The sequence below is a fragment of the Giraffa tippelskirchi genome, chromosome 11 (assembly GCF_054371585.1).
Source record: "Giraffa tippelskirchi isolate mGirTip1 chromosome 11, T2T-mGirTip1v1.2.pri, whole genome shotgun sequence".
Lineage (NCBI taxonomy): Eukaryota > Metazoa > Chordata > Mammalia > Artiodactyla > Giraffidae > Giraffa > Giraffa tippelskirchi.
The window spans coordinates 123,288,561-123,316,154 of NC_137285.1; the positions used below are offsets into that span (position 1 = coordinate 123,288,561).

Genomic DNA, 27,594 nt, shown 5'->3' on the forward strand with positions numbered 1-27,594 from the left:
TATCTAGTCTGGAAGGCGGAGAAGACAATGGCAACCCGCTCCAGTACTCTTGCCTGGAAAATCCCATGGACAGAGGAGCCTGGTAGGCTGCAGTCCATGGGGTCGCTAAGGGTCGGACACGACTGAGCGACTTCACTTTCACTTTTCACCTTCACGCATTGGAGAAGGAAATGACAACCCACTCCCGTGTTCTTGCCTGGAGAATCCCAGGGACGGGGGAGCCGGGTGGGCTGCCGTCTAAGGGGTTGCACAGAGTCGGACACGACTGAACAGACTTAGCAGCAGCAGCAGCAGACTGGAAGGCCCTACAGACCCCTCTCCACGTCCCTGGTTTTGCTCCAGCTGGGTAAAGTCACTATATATTTGAAACAGAGAAAAGAGCTCGTTGAAACTGACCCAGACACAGATTCTATTCAGCAAAGTGAAAGTTCCCAGGTTAAAGGGGACCCTCTGACAGTGGCCTGAGTTGGCAGCAATGGGAACCAGGCTGGAGGCCTGTGCCTTTAAGGATCCAGGGGGCGGAGGGGCGGGGCAGGAAGCGGACTCCCAGGAGACGCCGCCACCGGCTAGGTCTTTTTTTGGGGAGGGGCGGGCCAGACCCTCCTAAGACTCCCGCCCCTTTCCGGGCGGCCCAGGGGCCCTACCACTCCTGGTGGGAGGGGAGAGGCCGGGGGACGATGGAGCGAAGCCGGTCTAGGGAGCTCCTGGCTCCGCGTCCCGCCCACAAAGGCTCAAGTTTGTTGACTTGGAGGGAGTAGCTGGGGCGGGGGCGGGTGCTAATAATACCCGTTCGTTCCGCCGCCGCGCTTTACAGTTTACACAGCTGTCACCTTCGTTACTCCTTAATTAATAATAAAAATAGCCGCCTTTCGGGAGCGCCCACTGGATGCCGGGCCCCGTGCCGAGAGCTTTACAAGCACAGTCCCGTGGACTCTGCCCTCAAAACGTTATCCCCATTTTACAGAGCCGGAAGGCGAGGCTCGGAGAGGCGCCCGTGACCTGCCCGAGGTCAATCGGCCGGTCAGCAGCTCTGGGATCAAGGCTCTGGGCCCAGGCGAGGCGGGGCGCGCGGGTGCTACCCCCGGCTCCGCGGAGAGCCGCGGGGGCGGAGCGGCGGGCGGGGCGGAAGGCGAGGGGGGTGCGGCGGCGGAGGATGGCCATCTTAAGTGGCCGCTGAGAGTCCAGGGCCGCTTCCCCGGGGAAGGAGGCTTCGGAGCAGCCCAGGAGGTGGGAGTCTGAACACGGCAGCCGAGGCTCTAGGGAGAGGTCGGGAGCCCGGGGGTGGGGGGTGCTGAGGGAACTTTCTTCGTGTGGGCAAAGGGAGGCCTGCTCTCTTGACTGCTGAACCCCTCAAGGCCGGGGCCTGCGGGTATGGGGGATGGTGCCAGGGAACTTGGCCGAGAGGGGGAAGGGCTCTGCCTGGGCTGAGAGGGGCTGCCAGGGACGGTGCTTGGGGATTCGAGGACACTGGAGCTCTTCTGGGGGTTTGTGAGGGATCCCTCCCTCGCGGGATTTGGACCCAGTAGAGTTTGGGGGTTCAAGTCTAAGAGGGGGCTGGATTTCAAGGGAGTTGGGGGTGATGGGGAGAGGGGACGGCAGGAGGTTCATCATGGGATCCTTTGCAGATTTTGGTAACTCGATCCTACGAGTCTGTGGGGACGCCAAATGGAAAGGGTTTGAGGGTGGGATCAAACGTTTATGGGAGTTGGGGGGTCGTATAATTGCCAGTATAGGAGGAAGGGGTCGGGATCCCGAAGTGTCGGGGAGCAGGATGAGGGGGACTTGGGCTTCGATGCAGGGGTTAGGAGCTGGATCTCCTCTGGTGATGGCGGGGCAGGATCATGTGGGGTTTGAGAGGCTCTGGGATTGGGGGGTCTTGGGTCCTGCGGGATGCACAGGGCAACTTCCCCATGGGGAAGAGAGTGGGGGCAGGGGCGGGCCGGGCCTCGGGCCGAGCGGTGGGGGTGGGGGCCGGCCGCCCGGCACGGCGCTCCGCTCCTGCCCCTCCCCCGCCGCCTCTGAACAAACTTTTCTTTCTCTTCAAGTTGAGGCCGGCGCTGCTGGCGGCGTCGGCTGCGCGGCAAACCCGGCGGCAAGCGCGGCGGAACGCGGAGCTCCGATCTCCGGGTCGGCCTCGCCGGCGGATCCTTAGCCCCGGGACTCGGGCCCGGTCCCAGCCTCAGCCCCGAGCGTCCCGGGGCGGATGGCGCGGGGCGGTGGGCGCGGGCGGCGCTGAGCCCTGCGCGGGCCATGACCTCCGCGTGCGGGGCGCCGGGCCCGGGGGGCGCCGGGCCGGGGGCCGCTTTGGGCAGCCCGGCCCCCGCCTGGTACCACCGCGACCTGAGCCGCGCCGCCGCCGAGGAGCTGCTGGCCCGGGCAGGCCGCGATGGCAGCTTCCTGGTCCGAGACAGCGAGAGCGTGGCGGGAGCCTTTGCTCTCTGCGTCCTGTGAGTGGGGCCGGGGCCCCGAGCGGGCGGGTGCACGGCCCAGGCTTCCTTGAGTGTTGTGGGGGGAGGGCCTGGGACGATGGGACGCCAGCGCCCCCCAGAGTGAGAACCTTGGCTTTCTGCCGGACTTAAGGAAGGATGCAGGGAGCATTTCCTTCCTGGCTGTGTGTCTAGGGGCAGAGTATGTGGGGTCCTGCTGCCCAGGGTGGCTGTAATTGGGAAAAATGCAAGGAGTCTCTGGCAGACCGGGTCGGGTATCCTTCAGGCAGACGTGAGGATGTGCATTCCACGATTGTGTGCCCTTGTGTTTATGTAGGGATCGGGTATCTGACTAGGAGCCGGGGCCAGGGGAACTGATGGCATGTGTGTGGGGATGCCCAACAGCTTCCTTAGGGGGACTTTCTGAACCCCAGGACTGAGACTAGGGCCTGCCTGGATATGTATGACTGGGTCTAGGGGGCAGGGTAAGTGTGGAGGAGAAGGAGGGGGGGGAGGCGGTATGGGGCCATGTCATTATTTCATGAATCAGTGAGTGAGTGAGTGTGTGTGCGGCCGCCCTAGGCCTGAATTGTGGGTGCTGGAGTGTGGGGCTAGACTTGGCAGCTCTCTGAGTGGGCCTGGTTTTGTGATTCTTCTACCCATCAGCCATGTGTGGCGGTAGTGTTGGGTGGGTTTGCACTTTCGGTTTTGGAATCTTCCTGAGCTGCAGGACCCCCGCCCCCGGCCCGGCCCAGATCAGCCACTGGGTGGGCTCCTGTAGGCCTATGGAGTGGGAGGTAGTGAGTGGGAAGCTGTGACACTGCTTTGTTTAGCTCTAGTTACGTTCCTCAGCCCCGTGAGCCCTCCCAAGTCCCTATCCCTGTGTCTCTTTCCCCTCTGTTCTCCTCACATCTTTGGGGGTACACTGGCCTAGGCCAGGGGTTTTCAGTTGGGGTGATTTTACCTCTCGGGACAGTTGGCAGAGATATTTTTGATTGTCACAACTGGGATCATGCTACCTGCTCCTAGTGCGCAGAAGCCAGGGATGCTATTCGACAGCGCACAGGACCATCCCTCACAACAGAAGACTGTGGTCCATAATGTCAGCGGTGCTGAGGTTGAGAAACCCTGGCCTAGGCAGTGGACCTGAAGAGGAAGGGGCTTATGTCCCTTAAGTTTCAGCTTATGTCCCACGTCTGAGGCCCAAGAGGGGAGACTGAGGAGGGACAGCCTGGGCAGATGAATATCTTAAGAGTCCTGCATACCAGCCCCCTGTGAGGCGTACCTCCTAATTAGGGAGGGGAGGGAGGCAGGTGCTAGGTCAGCTGTTGAGTGGGAGGGGGACAGCTGGGCTTGTGTCTAGAGGAGGAACATGATTGTCCCAGGAGGGAAAAATTCTGGCTCCATTGCCAGGGAGGGGCTGGGTGGGGTGGGGGTCTGTCTGTGTGTGGGGACTTCAGCTCTACCAGCTGACTCTGGTTACTCCCTGCATCTCAGGAACCTAGAGGTGGGTGATCAGAAACATACCTGCTCACCTGTAGATGACACCTATGTGTACAGGGGAAACAAAGACACACTCCTGCCCCTGTAGTTGCAGGCAATCCAACAAGCAGGCCAGGATACAGGTCCTGGTCTCTGTCCTATCTCTCAATGCTAGCTCAGCCTCTTCCTTTGTGGCCTTAGGCAAATCACTTTTCTTCTTGGAGCCTCAGTTTCCTTTTCTGGAGAATTGGGATGATAATAATAATATCTTCCTTAAAGTGTGAGGATTAAATGAGATCATGTCTGTAGGACATTGAGTACCTGGCTTGTCACAGAGACAGGACGCAGTTAATGGGATGCTATTATTGTTATAAACACAGACCCATAGTCCACAAACCAACACATCCAGTCACACACAGATACCCACATAGTTTGTGCCCAGTGATCAGGAGAGTCCCCAAAAGGAGAGTTTACCTGAGAGGAGACGGTGGCCCTGTGCCCAGGTATAGGGTCTCCTCAAGTAGGCATTTGATCCTGTGTAGTGCCAGTACCCATCTGCAGCCCGACACACAGTCCAGGTGACTCCCTTGGGCAAGCCTGCCTGGAGGCACGGCTGTAGAGAGATCCTCCGCCCCCACCGAGTGCAGGCCGTACCATTCAGGCCAGGCTCAGCTGTCACCTGCTCAGCTGTTGCTGCATCTGTCAGCACCCCTCGTGCCCCTCCTCAGCTTGGGGCTCCTAGAGGCCCAGGTCCCCCACAGGGGGCCCCCATGTGTCCTCCCAATTTCCTGGTGTCTGAGGAAGGGGAAGGAAAGCCCTAGGGTGGTATCCCCACATCCCCCCAGCAAGACTGCTCCAGACACACCTGATTCCAGCAGAACCAGACAACCAGTGTAAACACAGGCAGCAGACACACGTGTGATAGCACGTCACCCATGCACGCAGACGAGCTACCCAGGCTTCTGAGGACTCTTACTCTGGCGGGGGCCCCAGACTGGTACCACAGCCCAGAGGGTCTGTTTAGACAGCTGCGGAAGCCACAAAGGAGCTGCCTGTTGCTTCCCCAGCCTTGCAGTGGGTGTGGAGCGTATTTAGGTCTGGGGTGGGGTCCGGTCATTCCTGCTCTGTTTAGCACCAGCAGGATAGAGTGGACAGGCCCCATCATTAACCCTGTGCAGCCTGGGTAAACAGTTTCAGGGAAAACCTAGCCAAGGGGCCCCGGGGGCTGGGCCTGCCGGTTGGCAGGAGGAAGGGATGCCTTGGGACTTAGATGCCATCCTGGGGGAGACAGATTTGGACCCCTTGCTTTGCCGTCAGGTATCAGAAGCATGTGCACACATACCGAATTCTACCTGACGGAGAAGATTTCCTGGCTGTGCAGGTAGGAGCCTGGACCCTGACCCCGACCTTGATTCTAGCCTAAGGTGGGGGACCAGGTGACCGACCCTTCTTCCACTCTCGCTGGCCTGCAGACCTCGCAAGGTGTGCCAGTACGACGCTTCCAGACCCTGGGGGAGCTCATCAGCCTGTACGCCCAGCCCAACCAGGGCCTGGTGTGTGCCCTGCTGCTGCCCGTGGAGCGGGAGCGAGAGCCGGACCCGCCGGACGACCGTGACGCCTCAGGTGCTGCCTGAGTGCCGTGTACCTTCCCTGCCCCTCACCGGACATCCCCCGTGACGTCCCACCCCATCTTCTCAACCTACCTCCTCTGAAGCCCCCTGACAGCCATGGTACCCCCCCACCCCCACTTCACCGAGGGCAGGAGGCTCACACCGCTGCCTGCTGGCCCCTGTCCACAGATGCGGAGGACGAGAAGCCCCCACTTCCCCCGCGCTCTGGCTCTACCAGCATTTCTGCCCCCCTGGGGCCCAGCAGCCCCCCACCAGCCCCTGAGACCCCCACAACTCCAGCTGCTGAGAGGTGAGACCCCCCAACCCCTCCTGAGCAGGTAGTCCTTGTCTTTTCTGAGAACCATGTCCTCAACAAAGGTGGGAAGACTTTTAAGGCTCCCACCTCCCTGACCCCGAGGAGGCAGACACCCTGGTCTGTTGCACTCTCATTGCCACTTGTACCATCTCCTCTAGGGATGGGGCGGGGGTGCTAGGACAGTATCAGCAGGGCCTCCACTGACCTCTTAACCCCTCCCCCAAGTGCTCCCAATGGGCTGAGCACTGTCTCGCATGAGTACCTGAAAGGCAGCTACGGGCTGGACCTGGAGGCTGTGCGGGGCGGAGCCAGCAACCTGCCGCACCTCACCCGCACCCTCGCCACCTCATGCCGGAGGCTGCACAGGTACCTGGGGCACCCGGCGCCACGCGCTCCACCCTTATCTCCTACCTGTCCTCTCCTGCTCCCTTGTTACACAGATGCCCTGACCTTTGACCTCTGGCTCCGTACAGAGAGCCGGCTGTTGCCTCCTGACTTTTCCTCACCTGAACCCTTGTATCCTCATGGTGGCAGCTGAAATTCCTACACACACAGCTCCTCTTCCCTATCCCTGGGTCAGGGTGGGGAGTTCTGACCTAGTGTCTCCATAGTGAGGTGGACAAGGTCCTGTCAGGTCTGGAGATCCTGTCCAAGGTGTTTGACCAGCAGAGCTCACCCATGGTGACCCGCCTTTTGCAGCAGCAGGTGGGACTGTGGAGAGACCTCTGGGGAGTGGGTTTGTGTTCTGGGACTGGGCAGGGGCCCTCCTACTAAGTGGTCTCATGAACAAACCTCATTCGTTCTCCCTGTAGAACCCACCACAGACCGGGGAGCAGGAATTAGAGAGCCTGGTGCTGAAGCTGTCAGTGCTAAAGGACTTCCTGTCAGGCATCCAGAAGAAGGTGCCCTGACTCCTGACCCCTGACCCCTGACCCCCTCAGCTGGCCACTTGCCTTTTCCTGATCTGAACCCTGAATCTATAGTTCAGACTGACACCAACATCAGCGGTGCCCCTCCCTGCCCCTGCCCTCAGCAAGGCTCCTGACCTGGCCCTGCCCTTGCCCCCTCCAGGCCCTGAAGGCCCTACAGGACATGAGTTCCACAGCCCCCCCGGCCCCACTGCAGCCATCTACACGTAAGGCCAAGACCATCCCTGTGCAGGCCTTTGAGGTACATAGTGGGGGGTGGGGGGACATTCCAGGGCAGAGAGCGGGTGGAGGTGAAGAGGGTGTTACCTGCTCCCCAGGTCTTTTCAGCAGCACCCCCACTTCCTGGCCTGCAGGTGAAGCTGGATGTGACCCTGGGTGACCTGACCAAGATCGGGAAGTCACAGAAGTTCACGCTGAGTGTGGATGTGGAGGGTGGGCGGCTGGTGCTGCTGCGGAGACAGCGGGACTCTCAGGAGGACTGGACAACCTTCACGCATGACCGCAGTGAGCCAGGGCCCAACCCAGGATGGGCAGCAGGGTGGGCCCCCTGGGTCTGCGGGCACAGGCTGATGTGACCCATTCTCTATCCTCTAGTCCGCCAGCTCATTAAGTCCCAGCGGGTCCAGAACAAGCTGGGCGTCGTGTTTGAGAAGGAGAAGGACCGGACGCAGCGCAAGGACTTCATCTTCGTCAGCGCCCGGGTGAGCAGCGCATGGGCCCGGCTGCCGGGGCTGCAAAGGTCCTTGCCGGGTGGGAAGAAAGAGATATCATCCCTCGTGGGGTGGGCAGTTATGACAGGGTGGAGAGTATGTGTGCTGAGAGCGGGCAGCCCAAGGGTGGGCTGATAATCATTTAGTGAACATTTACTGAGCACCTGCTGTATGCTTGAGGAGTGGGTGTGTGGTGGTGAGCCAGAGGCGTGTCCCTGTTCTCTAGGGACAGGCCACCTAGCAGGGTAGGCCCGTGGAAGGGGGTTTCCTGGCTGCCCACCTGTGCCTGACTGACCGCTGTCCCCCACAGAAGCGTGAGGCCTTCTGCCAGCTCCTGCAGCTCATGAAGAACAAGCACTCCAAGCAGGACGAGCCCGACATGATCTCCATCTTCATAGGCACCTGGAACATGGGTCAGGCCCGCGGAGGGACTGGGGTGGGAGAAGAAGGGCCCCAGGCAGGGGCCTGACTGCCCCCTCCCCTCCACCTCCAGGAAGTGTGCCGCCTCCGAAAAATGTGACATCTTGGTTCACATCGAAGGGTCTGGGGAAGACCCTGGATGAGGTCACGGTGACCATACCCCATGACATCTATGTTTTTGGGACCCAGGAGAACTCGGTGGGTGACCGCGAGTGGCTGGACCTGCTCCGCGGGGGCCTCAAGGAGCTCACGGATCTGGATTACCGCCCGGTGAGGGGATGTTGTCTTGTCCAGCCCCTCTCCCCACACACTTGCTGGCTCCCCACAGCTTGACTGGCTCTCCCTCTGGCCCTTGGGAATATCCTTTAGGAAGTCTACCCTGAGTCCTTTATGCTGTGGGAAGGTCACTCTTTCTGGTCCCTCAGGAAAAGGTGTGGCAGGCCTTCTTACCTTGTGATTTCCAGAACCGTCTATAGTGTGGGCTGGGCAGGGTGAGGGTGAGGGAGATGTGGACAGTGGCCCAGCCTGGGGCAGGGGTGACCCTGCACCCTCTCCCCAGATTGCTATGCAGTCACTGTGGAACATCAAGGTGGCTGTGCTGGTCAAGCCAGAGCACGAGAACCGCATCAGCCACGTCAGTACGTCCAGTGTGAAGACCGGCATTGCCAACACCCTGGGTGAGGAGAGAGGGTGGGGTCCCTCTGTCCACTCCTGCATCCTTTCCAGCCAGGGTCCAGGGTCTCTTTCCATCTATAGAACTCTTTGAACTTTGCAAAGCATGTTCATATTCTAAATCTCTTCCAGCCCCACCAAGAGGCATGGCCAGGATAATTATCTCCACTTCATAGATGATAAAACTTGAGCCCAGAGTGGTCAAGTGACCTGTCCGAGGTCACACAGCTAGTACGTGATAGAGCCCAGCACCAGCATAGTGCCCAGGTCTCCCTGTTTGCAGTCCAGTGCTACCTCAGGATAGACTGTGCTCAGAATCTGCGAAGCCTTGCCCCTTCACCACCGGGGTCCCTGTGATCTCCAGGGACTCTGCTCTCACGTGCAAATAGACTCAGACCATCCAGATGGGGCTGCAGGTGCCCGGTGTGGACCCCAGAGAAGGCGTGGTTGTATATGCAGGGAACTGCCTGCCTTATGGCATGTGGGGGGGTCGGGAGGATCTTTCCACTGCTGCTTCAACAGCGGGGGGGTAAAGTTGGGAGCCCACCGAGGGTGACCCAGGCATTCTTCTGTTGCCCTGACAGGAAACAAGGGGGCTGTGGGTGTCTCCTTCATGTTCAACGGCACCTCATTTGGCTTTGTGAATTGCCACCTCACCTCGGGAAATGAGAAGACTGCCCGGTGAGGGGGTGCCTTCCCAGTCATCTCTTTAGCCTTATCCTCTATTTCCCTGAGACCTATTCCCTCTCCTGTATTCTAGTCCACGACCCTCCTACATCCCTGTCCCCTGAGTCTGCCTTCCTTACCTCAACTCAGGACCCCTCTGTCTGTCCCTGATTTTGACCTTGTCCCCAGCTCCTTCCTCTGTCCCCAGGGACCCTGATCCCTGCCCTGTCCCCAACCCCAGCCAGAGACTTCTTATCTCCATGTCTGTCCCTGACACCTGACCCTGGAGCTCCCCCTACCCCCACCATAGGCGGAATCAGAACTACCTGGACATCCTGCGGCTGCTCACGCTGGGCGATCGGCAGCTCAGTGCCTTTGACATATCTTTGCGTTTCACTCACCTCTTCTGGTTCGGGGACCTCAACTACCGCCTGGACATGGATATACAGGTGTGAGCAGGGCCCGGTGGGTGGCGGGTAGGGAGGATGGGCTGGGGCCCAGGTGGGCTCTCACCTCTGGCTTGAGAGGACGAGGCCCAGCTTTTTTATGTCCCCTCTCCCCTCAGGAGATCCTGAACTACATCAGCAGGAAGGAGTTTGAGCCCCTGCTCAGGGTGGACCAGCTCAACTTGGAGCGGGAAAAGCACAAGGTCTTCCTTCGATTCAGTGAGTGTGGATGCGGTAGCGGCAGTCCCTGAGGGCCAGGGTCCTTGTATCCCTGGGTCTTCAGGGCCCTGACCCCTCCATCCCTGCCTTTCCTAGGTGAGGAGGAGATCTCCTTCCCACCCACTTACCGCTATGAGCGGGGCTCCCGGGACACGTATGCCTGGCACAAGCAGAAGCCAACTGGGGTGAGTGAGGAGAATGGGTTAGGCCCGGGGAGAACCCCCCGAGGACTGTGGTGAATCAAGAGTGTGTGTGGGCTCAAGCCTCTGCACTTACCATTCCAGTCTCTATGGCCCCTTGAGGCCTTGGGGGGTGATCCTGGGTGTTGGAGGTGGATGCTGGACCCAGTGTGGTAGGGGCATGGGCCTCAGCTGAGCAACCCCCAGCTGACCCCTGACCACGCTGCCGTCACCTGCCCCAGGTCCGGACCAATGTGCCTTCATGGTGTGACCGGATTCTCTGGAAATCCTATCCCGAGACCCACATCATCTGCAATTCCTATGGTCAGAGCCTCCCGGACAGGGTGATGGGCGATCCCGGGTGGTCCCTGACCTGACTCTGCCTTGGCTTTGGGAATCGGGAGCAGAGAGTAAGGAGCTTTCCCCTGAACCCCAATTCCTACTCCCCTCCCGCAGGTTGCACGGATGACATCGTCACCAGCGACCACTCCCCCGTGTTTGGGACGTTTGAGGTTGGAGTTACCTCTCAGTTCATCTCCAAGAAAGGTGGCTATTCTGGCTGTGCTGTGGGTGTGGCATCCATCTGGGTGGGTGCAGGTGCTAGCCTGGGGGGTGTGCATAGCTTTGAATATATCTGAGTGTGTGTGTCGGTGGGTGTGTAGGGGCGGGTACATACATGCATGTGCAGGAATGTGTCTGAATATGTGATGTGTGAAGGTGTCTGTGTTCCCTGAGTCATCGTGGGAGGTATATGCCCGTGAGCAGGTGTGTGCGTATGAAGGTAATCGTGTACATGTTTCTGCCTGCCTGGGGCTCCTTGTGTACCCGTGTGGCTGGTGGCATGGTGGATTGTTGGCGGGCATATCCTGCAGGCACTCTGGTTCCTGGCCCCTTCTCAGATGATCTCTCCTTCTTGGGTTGTCTGTCTGTCCCAGCCCCAGGTCCAGGCTTTGGGGTCTCCCTGGGCTGCTTGGGATGAAGGAGGCCCCTCCTGGCCCTCCCTCCTGCTCTGCCAGGGCTCCAGATTCCCTGCCCCAGTGCTCAGTCTGTGCCCTGTTCCTTCTGCCACCCTCTCAGCTCTCCTGTCTGCATTCCTCCCTTTGCCCCTCAGGGCTCTCAAAGACCTCAGACCAGGCCTACATCGAGTTTGAGAGCATTGAGGCCATTGTGAAGACGGCCAGCCGCACCAAGTTCTTCATCGAATTCTACTCCACCTGTCTGGAGGGTCTGAGGCGGGGCCCAGGGCTGGGTGTGGGCCATGGGGGATGGGAGGCCTGAGGTGCCCAGAGTGGGCAGCCCCCTAGTTAGGGGGAAGGGAAGCTGAGAGGTGGCACTCAGTTGGGTGTCCCCTACCCCCATCAGAGTATAAGAAGAGCTTTGAAAATGATGCCCAGAGCAGTGACAACATCAACTTCCTCAAGGTGCAGTGGTCCTCGCGCCAGCTGCCCACGGTGAGGCTTGTGGGTGAAGGCACAGAGGGACATGCAGCTGAGCGCCACTTGGAGCCCGCCTGGGAGGGTGGGAAGAGCCCACGATGTGGGCTTGTGCGTGGAGAGGGCATGAGTGAGGATGAGACCATGTGCTTTATTTGGGGTGGGGGGGTTGGAAACCAGGTTGCAGTTGATTCATTAGTTCCGTAAATACTTCTCAAGGCTTCACTAAACGTCAGATGCTGTGTTGGCCGTTGTTGATGCAGAAAATTAATTAGTTACAGGGCTCTTGAGTGCTCTGAAAGGCCCATGGGACTCTTTCCTTCAGGTAGACGGGAGTGAGCACGGACAAGCTTGAGGGTGGGATGAGCCACAGTCACGGCAAGAAGTGGGGTGAGGGGGGTGCTTTATTCCTCACTGGGCCTCTCTGCTCCCAGCTCAACCCCATTCTGGCTGACATCGAGTACCTGCAAGACCAGCACCTCCTGCTCACAGTCAAGTCCATGGACGGCTATGAATCCTATGGTGAGGGTGGAGGGGGGGGCCAAAGGGCACAGAAAGCCAGGCAGGGCCCTAGGAAGGCTTGGCAATTGCTAGTCTGCTCCATCTGCCCTTCAGGGGAGTGCGTGGTGGCGCTCAAGTCAATGATTGGCAGCACAGCCCAGCAGTTCCTGACCTTCCTGTCCCACCGCGGCGAGGAGACAGGCAACATCCGTGGCTCCATGAAGGTGCGGGTGCCCACAGAGCGCCTGGGCACCCGTGAGCGACTCTATGGTGGGGGCTCCATTGGGAGGGGTGTGGGGCATATGATGGGGTGGTGCGGGCAGGTCTAGGAGAGGAGGACCAGGGCTGCGGGGTGGGTGTTGGAATCCCTGGAACATTTGGCAGTTGTACAGCCAGGTCTGGGGGGTGGGCCTGCCCTGGGGAGTAGCTGGGAAGGGGCTAGCTCACCTGTGGGTGTCTGTGAGGGGCAGGACCCCAGGTCCCTTCTAAGTCTCCTTTCCCTTCCTCTCCCAGAGTGGATCAGCATTGATAAGGATGAGGCAGGAGCAAAGAGCAAAGCCCCCTCTGTGTCCCGAGGAAGCCAGGATCCCAGGTGAGCTGGGGCTCTGAGGGGAGTCACATGAAGGGGTGCCTGGGGACTCGTGGCCAGCTCCTGCTTCATCTCCCTCCCCTGTGCACCCTGACAGGTCAGGGAGCCGCAAGCCAGCCTCCACAGAGGCCTCCTGCCCACTGTCCAAGTTATTTGAAGAACCAGAGAAGCCACCACCAACTGGGAGGCCCCCAGCCCCACCCCGAGCTGCTCCCCGGGAGGAGCCCTTGACTCCCAGGTGAGAGAAGGAAACTGTCATTCCCATCCTTTATCCATCTTGATCCATCACTGTGCATGGCTCTCAGGGTTGGCCTGGGGATCATCTACTGCTTAGGTCTCTGTGGGGCCCTACGCCCGTGGCCACTGGCCAGCCAGGCCTCCTGAAGGTGTGGCTCTCTGAGTCAAAGGGAGCACAGTCAGCCTCTCCTCTCACTTCTGTCTTTATTAAAAAATAGACTTAGAAATGGTTTCTGCAACAGCTCCCTTAGACACTTAACTTGAGCCTTCTGTTCGGAGAAGGCCTGTGTCTCAGCACAGATTTCCCTGGGGCGTTCTATGGAACACTGTCCTACAAGATGCCCCACTGGAAGCCGGTTTGTTGTCAAATGAGTTTGGGAAATGGTTGTTGCTAGATTCTTTTCTTAGATATTCCCAGTGCACAATAGTATCAGCAAAAGCTCTGAGCTTGTGGACAGGAAGGAAATCCTTTTTCAGCTGTGTTGAATATAGTTTCCCAAACTTAATGGGCCAGGAAACTTTTCCATGCAATAACTATTAATATCCTGGGGAACTACAGTTGACCCTTGAACATGGCAGGGGTTAGGGGTGTATAACTCTTAGTCATCCCTCTGGATCCCCAGTTCCTGTGTATGTGAGGTTCCACGTGGATTCAACAAATGTGGCTCATATATCATGCAGTACTGTAGTAGTGAAAAAAAAAATCCACATAGAGTTGGACCCGTGCAGTTCAAGCCGATGTTATTTAAGGGTCAAGGTCAAGTATAGTGTTCTGTGGATCATACTTTGAGAAAGTGAGGCTTGCTTTTTAATTATATCCAGTTGTCATTTGAACATAAATAAAAACTCCTGGTGCATTTTCAGTCATCTTTAGCTGTTATCAGTCACCTTGGTTTTATCTCCAGCCTCGAGTAAAATTAACCTGAATCCTTGAGTAAGATTCCCCAGTACACTGGCCTCAGATGCCGCCAGGGCTTTCCACATCTGGCTGGTCATTCTCATTGAAGGCTTTTATTGCCCTGCCTTCTGGCCTCTGTTTTCACCCATTTTACACTCAGTTTTTACAGTTGCAAAATCAAAAAAATATCAGAGACTCTTAGCGAGTGAGGCAAGGACGAATTGGGGGTTATCTAGTTGTCTCCCCAGTTTTAGAGATGAGGACACAAAGAGGCAGAGAGGGAAAGTGATGTACCCACGGTCACATGCAAGTCTAGGGGTGGGGGCTTACATCTCCTGACTCCCTGCCCAGTGCTCCTTCCACTGCACCCACTGCTCTTCTACCCTCAATTCTGGGCCCTGATTTTATTCTGCTCCCAAACCCAGGTTGAAGCCAGAGGGGGCTCCAGAGCCGGAAGGGGTGGTGGCCCCCCCACCCAAGAACAGCTTCAATAACCCTGCCTACTACGTCCTTGAAGGGGTGCCACACCAGCTGCTGCCCCCGGAGCCACCCTCACCTGCCAGGGCTCCTGTCCCACCTGCCACCAAGAACAAAGTGGCCATCACAGTGCCTGCCCCACAGCTTGGGCGCCACCGGCCTCCTCGTGCGGGAGAGGGGAGCTCATCAGATGAGGACTCTGGGGGCACACTGCCCCCTCCAGACTTTCCACCACCACCACTGCCGGATTCGGCCATCTTCCTGCCCCCTAGTCTGGATCCTCTGCCAGGGCCAGTGATCCGGGGCCGTAGTGGGGGTGAGGCACGTGGCCCACCACCTCCCAAGGCCCATCCAAGACCCCCACTCCCACCAGGCCCCTCGCCCACCAGCAGTTTCCTGGGGGAGGTGGCCAGTGGGGATGATCGCTCCTGCTCAGTGCTACAGATGGCCAAGACACTGAGTGAGGTGGACTATGCTCCTGCTGGGCCTGGCCGCTCCATGCTCCTGCCAGGCCCCCTGGAGCTACAGCCACCCCGGGGGCTGCCCTCGGACTATGGCCGGCCTCTCAGCTTCCCTCCACCTCGCATCCGAGAGAGCATCCAGGAGGACCTGGCAGAAGAGGTGTGTGGGCCAGAGGTGGCTGGCTGTGTGTGCCTGCAGTGTGTGCATGCCCACGGATGGGGGTATCTTTTTACTTAACCATTCAGCACTCAGTGGTGTCCCCTCTGCCCTGAGCTGGGCACTGGGGAGGTGAAGGTCGCAGGAATCAGCCCCTTGCTCTGCCTCTCTCCCCACCCCAGAGCACGTGGCAGAATATGGCTGTCCGCAGGTCCTTCTGTGTGTGCAGGTCCCCTCAGTGCTCCCTCTAACCTGCTCTATTCCCTCAGGCTCCGTGCCCGCAGGTCGGGCGGGCTGGCGGGCTGGGTGAGGCAGGCATGGGAGCCTGGCTGAGGGCGATCGGCTTGGAACGCTATGAGGAGGGACTGGTGCACAATGGCTGGGACGACCTGGAGTTTCTCAGGTGGGGGCGGGGCTGGAGGTGGATGGGGTGGGGCTGGGCTTGGGGGCGGAGCTAGGGGCTCTCTGGACCACCTGGCCCTTCTCCCAGCGTCTCTTACCCTTACAGCGACATCACTGAAGAAGACCTGGAGGAAGCTGGGGTGCAGGACCCGGCTCACAAGCGCCTCCTTCTGGACACCCTGCAGCTCAGCAAGTGACCGCGGTGGCATTTTGAAGCTGCAAACAGCGCCAAACCCGCCCTTGAAGGCCCAGCCAGAGCCCTGGAGTTGAGTTATAAGGGGTCGGGGCAGTACTTCCCTGCCTATTTATTGGGGACCTGTGTTCCCTACTGCCCAATCATTTGCCCAATCATTGTCCTAATTAGGACATCCTACTCCTCACCTTTTAGAGCCAGGGCTGCGGAGGTCAGTTGCCATGGTTACCGAGGACCTTGGTTCTGGTGCTGTCCTCCCTTTCTGGGCCACTCCTCCAGCCCCAGGGGGGCCATGGGGTCCATATGGGTACGTCTTGGGTCCCCACTTTCACCGTTGTTCCTGCTGCCCTCCACCCACCCTGAACCACTGGTAGAGGGGCTCAGCTGGGACCTCTCCCAACCCCTGCTCCGGGGTGTCCGTCCGGAAATGAAGGAATAGCCCAAGAACCCAAGCTGGGGTTTATTTAAGCTTTTCTGTGGGCGTTTAGGGAGGGCAGGCACTTTAATGTTATTGGGGCTGGCTTGGGTGGGGGCAAAGAATCTTGGCCACAAAGCGCCAGTTTGCTTAGTTTTGTCTCCTGGTCTATACCACCTGCGCTGCAGCTGTGTGGCAGCTGGGGGTTCCTCGCTGGTCATAATGGGAACTGGGCTCTTGCAGGCAGCCTATCCCCTTCATGGTACCGAAGGGTTCCAGTGTGATGTCAATAAATTAAATTTTATTTGGATTGAGCAAAACTCACCTCAATAAATTACAAGTTTTTCAAAGGAAAAGAACAGCAACAACAACAAAAAAGACAGGAAAGAGGAAGCCCCTCTGTCCCGATGCCCTGGCAGCTCTACTCATCTCAGGGCCTCCCCTCTGTGCCAAACGGGCTGAGGATGGGTGGGGAGGAGTGAGGGACTAAACGGTGGTGGACCCTCTGCGCTGCTCATTTTACCAATGATGACCAGCCTTTGCACGGGTGGGGTCAGTGTGGGTGGGCCCAAGGGCTGGGGCAGCAGGCTGGTCACCCAGCCAGCTGCAGAGGCAGTGGAGGAAGCCGGGCTGTTCCCATTTGAGGATTCACCTTTGAGCACTGTTGGCGCAGGCATTGTTTAATCCCCTTTTCAAAGAGAGCCAGGCTAGAAGGGGGAGCTCTGAGCTCTCCTGGAGGGCATCTCAGTGAAAAGTACCCGCCCCCACCCCCGCTCCCACCCCCACCCCCACGGTGCGGAATGGGGGTGGGTGAAGACGAGAGTAGCCCTGGCTTGGTCCCCGAAGCTGGGGAGGGCATACGGAGGGGTCAGACACAGTGGGAGTGGGGCCATCAGGCAGACCTGGGATGGGGAGGGGCTGTCAGGCCCTGGAGGGGCAGGGGTAGGCAGGCCCGGAGCCTCTGGAGGCCGGCGGCTAGAAGAGATTGGTCTTCAGGGCGGGGCCGGGCTTCCGGTGGAAGGAGGACAGAACCCCCGAGAAGGGCCCGGGCCCGGGTTCCGCCGGCTGCCAGGCCTTAAGCAGCTCCGCCGCGCCCGCGCCTGGCCCGCCACCCCCACCGCCCGCCACGCCGGCCCACAACGGGCCCTTGAGCTGCTGTGGCCCCGGCCCAGGTCCGGGCCCGGAGCCCAGGGCGGCGGGCAGCGGGCTGGGGCTCAGGCGCGGGCTGGCCAGGCCGGGCGCGGGCGGCGGCGGCGGCAGCGACGCGGTGCTGTCGGGCGTGGGGCTGCACGTGGACTCCTTGGAGTCGTCGTCCTCGGACGAGCAGCGCGCCTCACCCTTTTTGGCTCCCGCCGCGCCTGCCGCACCCTTGGCGCTGGCCGCACGCTCCTGTTTGCGGAACTTGGCCCGGCGGTTCTGGAACCAGACCTGCGGGCACAGGGACCGGTCAGCCCGGGGCCGCCAGGCGCGAGTGAGACCTCCGTCCGGAAGGGGTCGGGTCACGATTACTACCAACCAGCCTTCGGAGTCTTGGCCCCTCGGCTCTCCACCACTGCTCGTTGCCCTCCTCGTGTCTCGCCTCACTCCCCTGCTCCACTGGTCCCTTCCCCCGGTCCTCAGCGTCTTCCCCTTGGGATCTGCCAACCCGCTGAACCCGCTGCCTCCCGGTGTTCTCTGTCTCTTGGACCGGACTCGGTCTTCGCTCTCCTTGTCTCCCAAAGCCCTTGCCCGGGTTCCTCCCTACAAGAAGCCCAGGGCTGTGGAGAGCGGGTTAGGGCACTTGGGAAACCTTTTGTTCAGGGTCTTCAGTAAATGCGCTCCAGCTGAACATCTGTACTCAGCTTTGTAAGATCGACACAAGTCCGTTCCGACCCAGCTCCTGCACCTACCCTGAACCCCGGGCGTTCCAGGCTCAGAGGTTTCTCAGCTGCAGAGCTGAAGAGGGGGCCTGGAGGCGCTGACAGGCTTTCCCCCTGTTCGGCCTCGTTTGGCTCCGAGGCCACCTGGAGTTGACCCTCTACCCACTCGTCCCATCCTGGCTTCCCAAGCATCACTCTGCCGTGCTCAGCCCTACCCGGGAGACCGAGGGGAAATCGTGACGCTGAATAACTCCGTTCTTCCGAAGGCCTCAGACCCCATCTGCCCGCCGCCTGCCTCCCGGGGCTGCCCGTCCTCTGCTGCCCTGTCACCGCCAGCTTGCGCCCTGGCCCCTGGCCCTAGCTCTGTCAGCAGGCTGCACCCCCACCCCCCACCCCGGCTGCCCGAGTGTGGCCCCTCTGTCCCGCGGACCCCTAGGAGTCAGACACTAACTTCCCGCCCCGCTCCGCGCGCGCTCGCTCCCCGCACACATCCGCGAAAACACACCTGCACGCGAGCCTCCGTGAGGTCGATCTTGAGGGCCAGCTCCTCGCGCGTGTAAATGTCGGGGTAGTGAGTCTCGGCGAAGACGCGTTCCAGCTCCTTCAGCTGCGCGCTGGTGAACGTGGTGCGGATGCGCCGCTGCTTGCGCTTCTCGTGCAGGCCCGACGGCTCCGGGAAGAACTTGTAGGGCACTACAGATGTGTGCGGGAGGGGGGAATCAACGAGGGTGGGGACGTGAGGGGCCGAGCCCGGCCCGCTGCGTTCTGCCCCTGAGGGATCGCTTACGGTCCCCTGCCCCTGACCTGGCCCCTGGGCTTGGCCCTCTCAATCTCGGATCGCTTCCCTATCGATGGATGGAGCCGGCAGGGATGAAGGCGAACAGGGCGCGGGGAGACCTGGGACCCAAAAGTGGCAGCGAGGGAACCAAAATCTGATTCTCTGGTCAAGACTCTTGACCTGTCGTCGCCCTCCGCAGTGTTCCTTCCACCTCCCACCAGTCTACCCACCCCTGCGACCCTCAGTGTGTCTCTCCCTCAGTCGACCTGACTTCCAATCCTGTTCTATCCTTCCTAGCCTGGGCTGTCTGTGAGGTCTCACCAACATCCTGTCTCTCCAATAACCAGTCTCATGGACTGCAGCTGGGTGACTGAGACTCTCCTGCGTAGGTCTACTTTCAGCCCTGCCACCGACTCGCTGATATTTACAAATTTGGCCATCTTCACCCTGCATCCTTTTCCCCAGGCCTCATTTCCTCAGCCCCATTTCACATCCCAGTCTCCTCCAGATGTCCCCTTCTCCTCTTCCTCATCTCTCTCCACCCTCATCGATCTGCAACTTTCCCCTTCTGGACCATTCTTCTCTTTGTGCCCATAGTGAAGGGTTATTTCTCCCTTCCCAGCTTCCTCCATCTTCTCTTTGCCCTTCTTCTTCCTCCCAGGCACCTCTTTCTGTCTACCAACTCCTCCAAAAACCAGCCCCAACCCTACCCCTCACTTTTTCTGTCCAGTCTCCCATCTACCCTTCCCCCTTCCCATTGCTCCACAGACAGCATTTCTGACACTACCTCCCCATTCTTGTCTCCAGCCACTGTTTAGGTCTCCCCATTCTCCAGAGATCTCCATTATCCTTATCTTTGTCATATCTCCCTAATTTTCTATCTCCCCTAATCCTGTCTCCAACACCCCATGCCTTTCCCCATCTTCCTCATCTGTTTTCAGTCTTCCCCGGTCCCCATCTCCCGTAATTCCTGTCCACATCATCTGGAACTTATTTTATCTCCCCAGCCCTGGGTCCCCATTTCTCCCAGGGATCCAGATCTTTCCATCTCTGCTCAGTCTTTGTGTATCTGTCCCCATCTTCCTCATCTCAGACTTCCATCTTTCTGGGGCCCATCTCTCCGTCTTCTGTTTCTATCTCCACAGTCCCCATGTGCATATGACCCAGAGTACCCAATCTCCCTATCCCTGTTCCAGTTTCTGACTCCATCTCCCCGGTTCTCATTTCTCCAAGCTCAGGTCTCTCTCACTATCCCTCCCCACCACACAGGTGCCAATCTTCTACTTGGGTCCTGTGGTCCCAGGAAGGAAGGAAATAAGGAGATTGGGTGGGGCAGCTTGGACTTTAACTGGAGAGATGAGGGTGGCTAAGAGCCTTCAGGAGGCTGAAGGTTCAGTTAGAGACTTGGATGAAGGGGCTTGGGCATCTCATGGGGCTGCTTCTGGGTTCTGCAGGACTCTAGCTGGGAAAACCTCCAGGGGAATGGGGAAATGAAAGTGGTTTAATGACCTGAGCATCCTTTTCTTCTGGCCACAAAATGGGTTTCAGTTGTGCAAGAGGGTTTGGGCTCAGGTAGGATGGGTTCGAAACAAGGCAGTAGGGGCTTGATGGTGTTGGAGCTCTAGGAAGGCTCCCAACTGGGCAGCTCATCTGCCGCCGGGGCCCATGCTGGGGCCGGGCATGAAGTGGGGTGGTGATGATAAGGATGGGCGGTCTGATTGGCCTGAGCCAGGAGCAATCTTCCAAGGATACAGGGTATGGAGAGGTTTGGTGGTCAATCTTTGCATGTGGGCAGGGGAGGGCCTTGTGAAGAGTCTGGGGCTAGACCGGGGATCTATTTATTTCCTTGACCTGAAGAGCATGGGATAGGGATACAGCAGCGAGAAAGGAACAGGAAGGATGAGAGGGTGGGGCTCAACTCTGCCTAGGGAACCTCGTCTTACTCGGGAGGCTGTAGGTCCCGCGGGAAGTTGGAGGATCTGGCTAGGACAGAGATTGTGGCGGCTGTGTGGGACCGTCGCAACCACTTGCCGAGTGGGCAGGGGCTGGGGGTGCCGTAGGATTTGCAGGGACGGTTGGACCGGGGCTGGGCTCACCTGCCGAGTAGGGCGCAGGCTGATGGTCCCGTAGAGCGCCAAGCGCGCAGTTGGAGGAGCCGAGCGCGGGGCAGGGAGGCCCGGCCGCGGGGAAGGCGGGTCGCAGGGGACTGTACTGGAAGCCGCCGGGCTGGCTGCAGGCGCCGAAGTCGCCGTAGGCGGACGCCTCCATGGCCGCCACGCAGGAGTCGTACGAATTGAGGTAGGAGTAGTCCATCGGCCCGGGGGGCGGGGGCGGGGGCCGGGCCTGGCCGGGTCGGAGTCTGGGTCCCAGGCCGGGTTGGGGTCAAGATGGGGTTTGGAGCGCCAGGCGCTGAGGACCAGAGGCCAGTTCTGAGCGCCCGCGAGACCGCCCGCCCCGTCGCGGCCGCGATCCGCTTTGGTGCAACGCAAGTGCAGCCCAGCCCGGCCCGCGCGCCTTTTAACGCGCAGGACCCCGCGGAGGGGGCGGGGCGGGGCGAGCTCGTCGGGGCGGGGCCTGGACGGCCAAGACCCCGCCCCCAGTCTCCCCGACCCCCCACCCAAAGGGTCGCCGCCGCCTTCTTAGGGCTCGGGAGATGCAGGGCAGGCTGCCCGGGGCCCCATCCCTAGAGTCCCCATCCCGCCCCAGTCCGGACCAGACCTTCAGTCTACGCATCGTGCCAGGCCGTAGGGTCCCGACCCCTCTCCCTGGCCTCCCCACCTGCGGCCCCGCAGAAGGGAGGGGAAACAGGCCTGGCGGCGCTCGTGTGAAGAAGTTAATTCAATTTGTCCAGTTAACCGAGTTATTCTGATTCAGTCCCTCGGCCCCGCCCCCATCGAGGTCCTATCCCGGAGGGGACCACGGAGGCGGCTCAGAAGGGCGAATGGCGACAAGAACGAGAAAGAGATGGGACCTGGGATGGGGATAGAGGATGTCGATGAAGAGAGGAGACAGAGTCGGAGACAGGGAGAGAAAGGGACCGAAACAGTGATGGAGAAAGATGGAGAAAGCAATAAGAGATAAGGGTTCACAGATAGAGACATGGATGAGACATGGAGGAGAGAGCTAGAATGGGGGGGGGGGGCGGGAGAAGCAAAAGGGAGACAGGAACAGAGGTGGCGACCAAGGTGAAACATGTACAAGAGGAAGGTGAGGATGGAGGTGGGGACAAGGCAGAGAGACAGAGGAGACAAAGATAACAGAGAGACAGGGGGGATGGAGAAAGCCAGGGAGGCAGGCATGGAGACAGAGCCACACGGAGGAGACGCGGTTGGAAACAAGGATTGCAATGGAGATCAAGAGAGAGATGAGACAAAACAGGGCCGTGGTAGTGAGACAGAGAGTGAGTCTTAGTGAGACAAGGCCAGGGACAGACACAGCAGAGGAACAGAAGCTAAGGGGCAGAGAGAAACAGCCTTTGGAGAGCTGAGACCCACCAGCTGGAGCGCCTGGTGGGCAGAAGGATTGCTGTGAAGGCGCCACCTGAAGCTACTGAGGGGGAACGCTGCCTCTATCCTGACTTGTCCTGAAGGCCAAGAAGCCCTGCCCTGCACCTTCAAGGCCCAGCCTGCCTCTCCCCTCCCCCAGGTCCCATAGCTCAGTCTCTCCCCCTATTGCTGCGCGTGTGAACCTCTGGTTCCCAGCACCCTGGGCACAGAGTATGTCTGTGTGTGTGTGTGTGTGTGTGTGTTGAAGGTCAAGACCAGGCAGTAACCAAGCGACTCCTTCACTTTCAGCTTCTACCCCCTCCTCCAGAGGCCTTTTTCTTTTTCAAGAAAACCACCTAAACTCAGTCTGGATCTGGCCACAGCATGCTCCGTGGACTTAGCCATGGGCTTCCACACTGTGGGGCCACAGGATACAGAATCCTTTCCAGGAGAACAGAACAGAGAACTTTTCAACCCCTGCAGCTCACCTGAGGAGGATCTAGCAGCTTCCTGACCCAGCCTCCTGCACCCAGTGTGGGCAGATCCTGCTGATGAAGTAGAGACCCAGCAAGAAGGCAAGGAAGTGGTGGCCTCTTGGTACTAGCCAGGGTCCTAGGGGAATGAGAGAAGAGCTCCCTCGTTCCCTTCCCCCTAGCTTAGTTACACAGTGGGGAGCAGGCCCCCCCTCAGGTCATCCACTTCCCCGGCCACTCATTCTTTGTTTAACACCTATCTCCCATTTCTGTAACTACTGCTTGTAGGGAGCTTGAGGTGTTTTCTCTAATTACTTTTTAGGAGATCTAAACTAAAACTGACTCAGAATGTTCTCTCCACCGGTGTGGGAGGTGCACCTTGACCCAGGGAACCAAAGGATCTCAGAATCAGAAATCAGATGGTGCCACTGCTCTCTTCCTTAGAACTCCCATGGCTCTCCACTGTCCTCAGGATCAAATCCAAGCTCTCACTCTGGCCCACAAGGTCCTCCATGCCAGTGCTCCAGCCTGCTTCCCCCTCACCGTGGTTTTCTTTGCAGCCCTCACACACTGATCTTTTAGCTCAGAGTTGTTGTCTCTGGTTGGAATGTTCATTCCAGTCTCCTCTCCACCACATTCTCCTCCCCCTCCCTTACCCTCACCGCCTCCCCCAAAAAAAGCCAAAACCTGGGAGACCCTTGTTTGTCATTAGGTCTCAACTTAGATGTCACTGCTTCCTGGAAGCCTTCCCTGATACCCCTAGACTAAGTTGGGTGTCCCATAGTACCTCCTTCTCTTGGTTACTCACCTTGTTGAAGTATTTGCAGTAAAGTGCAAGGTGTAGGGCAGAACTGTGTCCTCACGTTGATCACTGTCTCTGGAGCCCTCCCTCCCACAGTGGCTAGCACATCACGACACTATCGGAGGTCTTCCCATACCTGTTTGTTGAATGATTCATGAAGGCGAGACTGAACTCTTTGTGTTGGGGAATCCTGCCTTGTGTCCAGGGAAGGAATCCCATCCTGGATTCCCACTCCCCACTCTTTGAAAAGGGGTCACCCTCCCTTCTTCCTCCCCTCACTCCCCAAGGACAGGAAACTCCCTCTCTCTGGGCCAGCCTTCTGCCTGGGAGAAAGTCCTTCCTCATCTGAGGAATTTTCAAGGGGCCGTATCCCTTTCACAAGGGCAAAGCGGAAGCAAAGGGGCAACTGAGGCTTGTGTGCAGGGATCAGCAGGGACGCGAGGCCCTGATTCCTGTCTCCGTTTCCATGATCCATCCCTGTCGTGTCTACACTTTGGTCATGGAGCCATTAAGTTCCTTTTTCCCTCTATTTTTTTTTTGCCATACATTGACATGAATCCACCATGGGTGTACATGTTTTCCCCTTCCAAAACCCCCCTTCCACCTCCCTCCCCATCCCATCCCTCCAGGTCATCCCGGTGCACCAGCCCCAAGCACCCTGTATCATGCATTGAACCTCGACTGGCAATTCGTTTCACATATGATAATTTACATGCTTCCATGCCATTCTCCCATATCATCCCGCCCTCGTCCTCTCCCATAGAGTCCATAATACTGTTCTATTTATCTGTGTCTCTTTTGATGTCTTGCATACAGGGTTATCTTTACCGATTGACTAAATACCATATATATGTATTAATATACTGTATTGGTGTTTTTCTTTCTGGCTTACTTCACTCTGTATAATAGGCTCCAGTTTCATCCACCTCATTAGAACTGATTTGAATGTATTCTTTTTAATGGCTGAGTAATATTCCATTGTGTGTATGTACCATAGCTTCCTTATCCATTCGTCTGCTGATGGGCATCTAGTTTGCTTCCATTCCTTTTTCCCTCTAAACTGATTTAAGTTGGGCTTCTGACACAGCCAAGAGCTCTGACCAATATAATCTGTAAATGCTTGACACCTTTACAGGGAATCAAACAAATGGCTGTGGTGATTGGAAGTTTTGTGGTAATGTGCCTGTTGCAGGCTCAGCTGGGCAGAAGCTGCCCTTCTCCCAAATCAGGACTGTGGAGTTGGAGGCTCCTCTCTCTGCAAGGAGCCGTTTGTGCTGAGACTGGCACTGACACTGAGGTGAAGCCCAAGAAAATGCTTTGAACCCTGTCTGTTGTTGGGTTCGGGTGTTTCAGGTGATGTAGGCAGGGTGACTTTGGAGGCCAGGCTGCGTGAGCGTGAGATATGGGGACATCCACGAGGGCTTCCTAAGAACTCAGCATAAAAGAAGGAGACAGGTAGAATGGGCTGGGCTCTGCAAGGGCCTCAAAACAGAGAGGCCAGTGGTTGTGATCTGATGTGGGTGCTCATCCTAACTGAGACCCCTCCCCAAATGCGTGCACTCTTGGGGAAATAAAAATGCTCTGACATGAAACATTGTCCCACCAACCCCCCCAAGCAAAGCCTCCTTGATCAATTCCATAACTGATGATGAATTCTGAAGCCTGATCGCTGGGTTCCAGCTCTGGCGCTGCCACTTTCAAGCTGGATGACAGGGTGAGTTACTCAGCCTCTCTGTGCCTCACCTTTCTCATCTATAACCTGGTTTACTTTAATGACTAAGTGAATTAAAATATCTGAAGAGTTTGAATAGTGCCTGGTACACAGTAGACATTAAATAAGTTAGCCCCCACCACCACCCCTTCTCTCTCTCACCAAGTGACTGAGGCCCGTGACTGACAGACCCAGACCACACTCTGGTTGAGCTCCTCTGATCTGTTACACCTGATACCTAGACATGTAATCCAGACATGGACCCTGTCTTTGCACCACCCCATCACCTCTACCTTTGAGATTTCAGAAGACACCAGGGCGCTGCAGAGTTAGCTGGGATCCCTTAATTTTTTGCCAGTGAGGAAACTGATGCCTAGCGAGGGGTCCTGGAGGAAAAGTGAAAACAGTGGGAGTGTGTTGTGATGGGGGATTCCTTCCACAGAGAGAGCTGCCTGCAAAAAGGAACCTGACGAGAGGGTACAGTGAGGACTGTCTTCTCTACTGCTCTGGTCCCAGCTCTGTGAGCCTGGACAGTGGAATTACCTTGAGAGCAGGGGAGAAAGGACTCATGTCCTGGAGAACTCTTGCTGCCTGTGGTCATTTGGAGAATTCCCTGGGTACTTCTACAAGAACACAGATCTTGACCTTCCGTCAGAGCTCTGAGCAAGGCTCTGCGGGGCTCAGAGTGTGGGCAGCAGGCTGATTCACTGATCCAGTCCTCTAGGGGGAGAGCACAGAACACTGGCTCCTCCTACCTTAGACACGCAGCTGCTCACCCGCTGAAGCAATGCCTCAGTGTCATTGCTGAACAACTGTGACTGGAAGCCAAGCTTGATCAGACAACCATGTCTACCTTCTAATAAGGGATGGAGCTTATCTATTAGTGAAAAGTTAACACATTTTTGGTCCTGCTTAAGGACCTTAGAACTCCTTTCACTCACATTTATCAATATCAACTCCATCAGTAACCTTCTTCCAAATCACTATTCTCTCCTGCTATAAACTCTGGTCCAGGGAAGGTTGGAGGCAGACATATTAACTGTATATTCCCAATCTGTCTATCAGGACCTGACCTATAGTCTTGAGAATTCCCTGGCAGTTCAGTGGTTAGGACTTGGCGCTTTAACAGCAATGGCCTGGGTTCCAGCCCTGGTCCGGGAACTAAGATCCTACATGCCAAGCAACATGGCCAAAAAAAAAACCACCCCAAAACAAAACTGTAGTTTCTTATTCATCTCTCCGTAATGGGGACAACCCTTCCCTTACTATTTTTTTTCTCTCACTAGTACCATAGGCTACCCAGTCTTCTATTAATTTCCATTTTTATTTGTAACTTCTAGCATTAGGCCTTTCCAGGGATCCTAAACATCCAAAATGTTTAGCCTTCAGAGATCTCTGAAGAATGAGAAAAGATCTTAATTCAGTTCTACAAATATTTCTCGAGTATCTGATCTATGATGGAAACAGGGGACACTAGACACATGGGGATAAGTTAATCCTGGTTGCTTTGTTTTTTTTCAGACTGACTTAAAAAAATTTTTTTTATTTATCTGGTTGTGCCATGCAGCATGCAGGACCTTAGTTCCATGACCAGGGATCAAACCTGCGCCCCGTGCACTGGAAGCGAGTCTTAACTACTGAACCATTGGGAAATCCCCTTAGATGCTTTCTTTAGGGATCTTCTGATTTGGTGGGCACAAAGGCACTTACTTATGGGGAGGTTCTCCTTAAAATGTCTTAGTTGTCTGGGCAAGAAAATGACACATAGAGGCTGAGCTGAGTTGGTTCTTTTTTTAAAAAAGGGGAGGGGAGAAAAAAGGGTTTGATCTTATCAAACATGCCATACCTTGCCAAGCTTATTCAAACTTTTGCATGTGGGAAGGGACCTGCCTGAGGGCTGCCATAGTGGTCATTTGTGGTGTGGTCAGCCCAGCATGACTCTTCTCTTGGAAACTGTCTCCTCTATCCACATGGCTGCCCAGGGAACCATTGTTCTTACATAATCCTACCCTCAGCCATAACTGGTCCCAGGTGTGGGTACCTGTTTGAAGATGGGTAAATAAAACCCTTTCTCATCATTTTTTTCTCATTTGAATTGAGAAACAAGTCATTCTCTTAAAAAAATCTTTTTTTTGCTTCTTTATTTATTTTTGGTTGCACTGGGTCTTCATTGCTGCAAGAGGGGTTTTCTCTAGTTGCGGTGAGCTGGGGCTACTCTCTAGTTGTGGTGCACAGGCTTCTCTCATTGTAGTGGCTTCTCGTGTGGAGCACAGGTTCTCGGCACTCAGGCTTCAGTATCTGCAGCATGTGGGCTCAGTAGTTGTGGCTCACAGGCTCTAGAGCGAGGGCTCAGTAGTTGTGGCACATGGGCTTAGTTACTCCGTGGAATGTGGAATCTTTCTAGACCAGGGATTGAACTCGTGTCCCCCTGCGCTGGCAGGGGGATTCCTATTCACTGTGCTACCAGGAAGTCCTAAGTCATTCTCTTTTGAATGGTGAAAGCTATAGATATAAAGCTCAGGAAATGTTTGCAGCCATGTTCCCCCATGAAGAGAAGGAAGGTGGTTGCAGTGAAGAAAGGATAAATAAAAAGTTGAGACAAAAGCTATAGAGATTCATGTTAGAATTTAAGAGCCTAGTTCCAGTTA

General features: G+C 57.3%; 2 protein-coding genes across 11 annotated transcripts; one reads left to right on the forward strand and one right to left on the reverse strand.

The window, feature by feature from the left end:
* The first annotated feature begins 528 nt into the window (after positions 1-528).
* INPPL1 (inositol polyphosphate phosphatase like 1) lies at positions 529-16,158 on the forward strand. 10 transcript variants are annotated; one of them, XM_081539463.1, is made up of 29 exons: positions 529-1,020; positions 2,046-2,447; positions 5,226-5,289; positions 5,381-5,531; positions 5,708-5,828; positions 6,060-6,200; positions 6,446-6,539; positions 6,647-6,736; positions 6,906-7,004; positions 7,117-7,267; positions 7,358-7,464; positions 7,784-7,886; positions 7,967-8,163; positions 8,453-8,570; positions 9,150-9,246; positions 9,542-9,680; positions 9,797-9,896; positions 9,993-10,081; positions 10,318-10,399; positions 10,532-10,621; positions 11,187-11,300; positions 11,438-11,526; positions 11,943-12,030; positions 12,124-12,279; positions 12,523-12,601; positions 12,696-12,836; positions 14,159-14,831; positions 15,098-15,231; positions 15,337-16,158. In XM_081539463.1, the coding sequence occupies exons 2-29, from the start codon at positions 2,251-2,253 to the stop codon at positions 15,425-15,427; spliced, it is 3,795 nt and encodes a 1,264-aa protein (XP_081395589.1). In that variant the 5' UTR covers positions 529-1,020; positions 2,046-2,250; the 3' UTR covers positions 15,428-16,158. The 10 variants fall into 10 exon arrangements, 8 of the variants coding, with proteins under 8 accessions (XP_081395589.1, XP_081395593.1, XP_081395590.1 ...); XR_014068390.1 differs by having other exon boundaries at positions 697-1,020; positions 12,124-12,233; XR_014068389.1 differs by lacking the exon at positions 529-1,020 and adding an exon at positions 1,128-1,227 and having other exon boundaries at positions 12,124-12,233.
* On the reverse strand, positions 16,120-26,872 carry PHOX2A (paired like homeobox 2A). The gene is made up of 7 exons (XM_081539471.1): positions 26,793-26,872; positions 25,240-25,332; positions 23,242-23,371; positions 22,449-22,572; positions 20,572-20,884; positions 18,203-18,390; positions 16,120-17,266 (listed from the first exon to the last, which is right to left on the reverse strand). Exons 5-7 carry the CDS (start codon positions 20,786-20,788, stop codon positions 16,814-16,816), a joined length of 858 nt encoding a protein of 285 aa, XP_081395597.1. The 5' UTR covers positions 20,789-20,884; positions 22,449-22,572; positions 23,242-23,371; positions 25,240-25,332; positions 26,793-26,872; the 3' UTR covers positions 16,120-16,813.
* Positions 26,873-27,594: the final 722 nt, after the last annotated feature.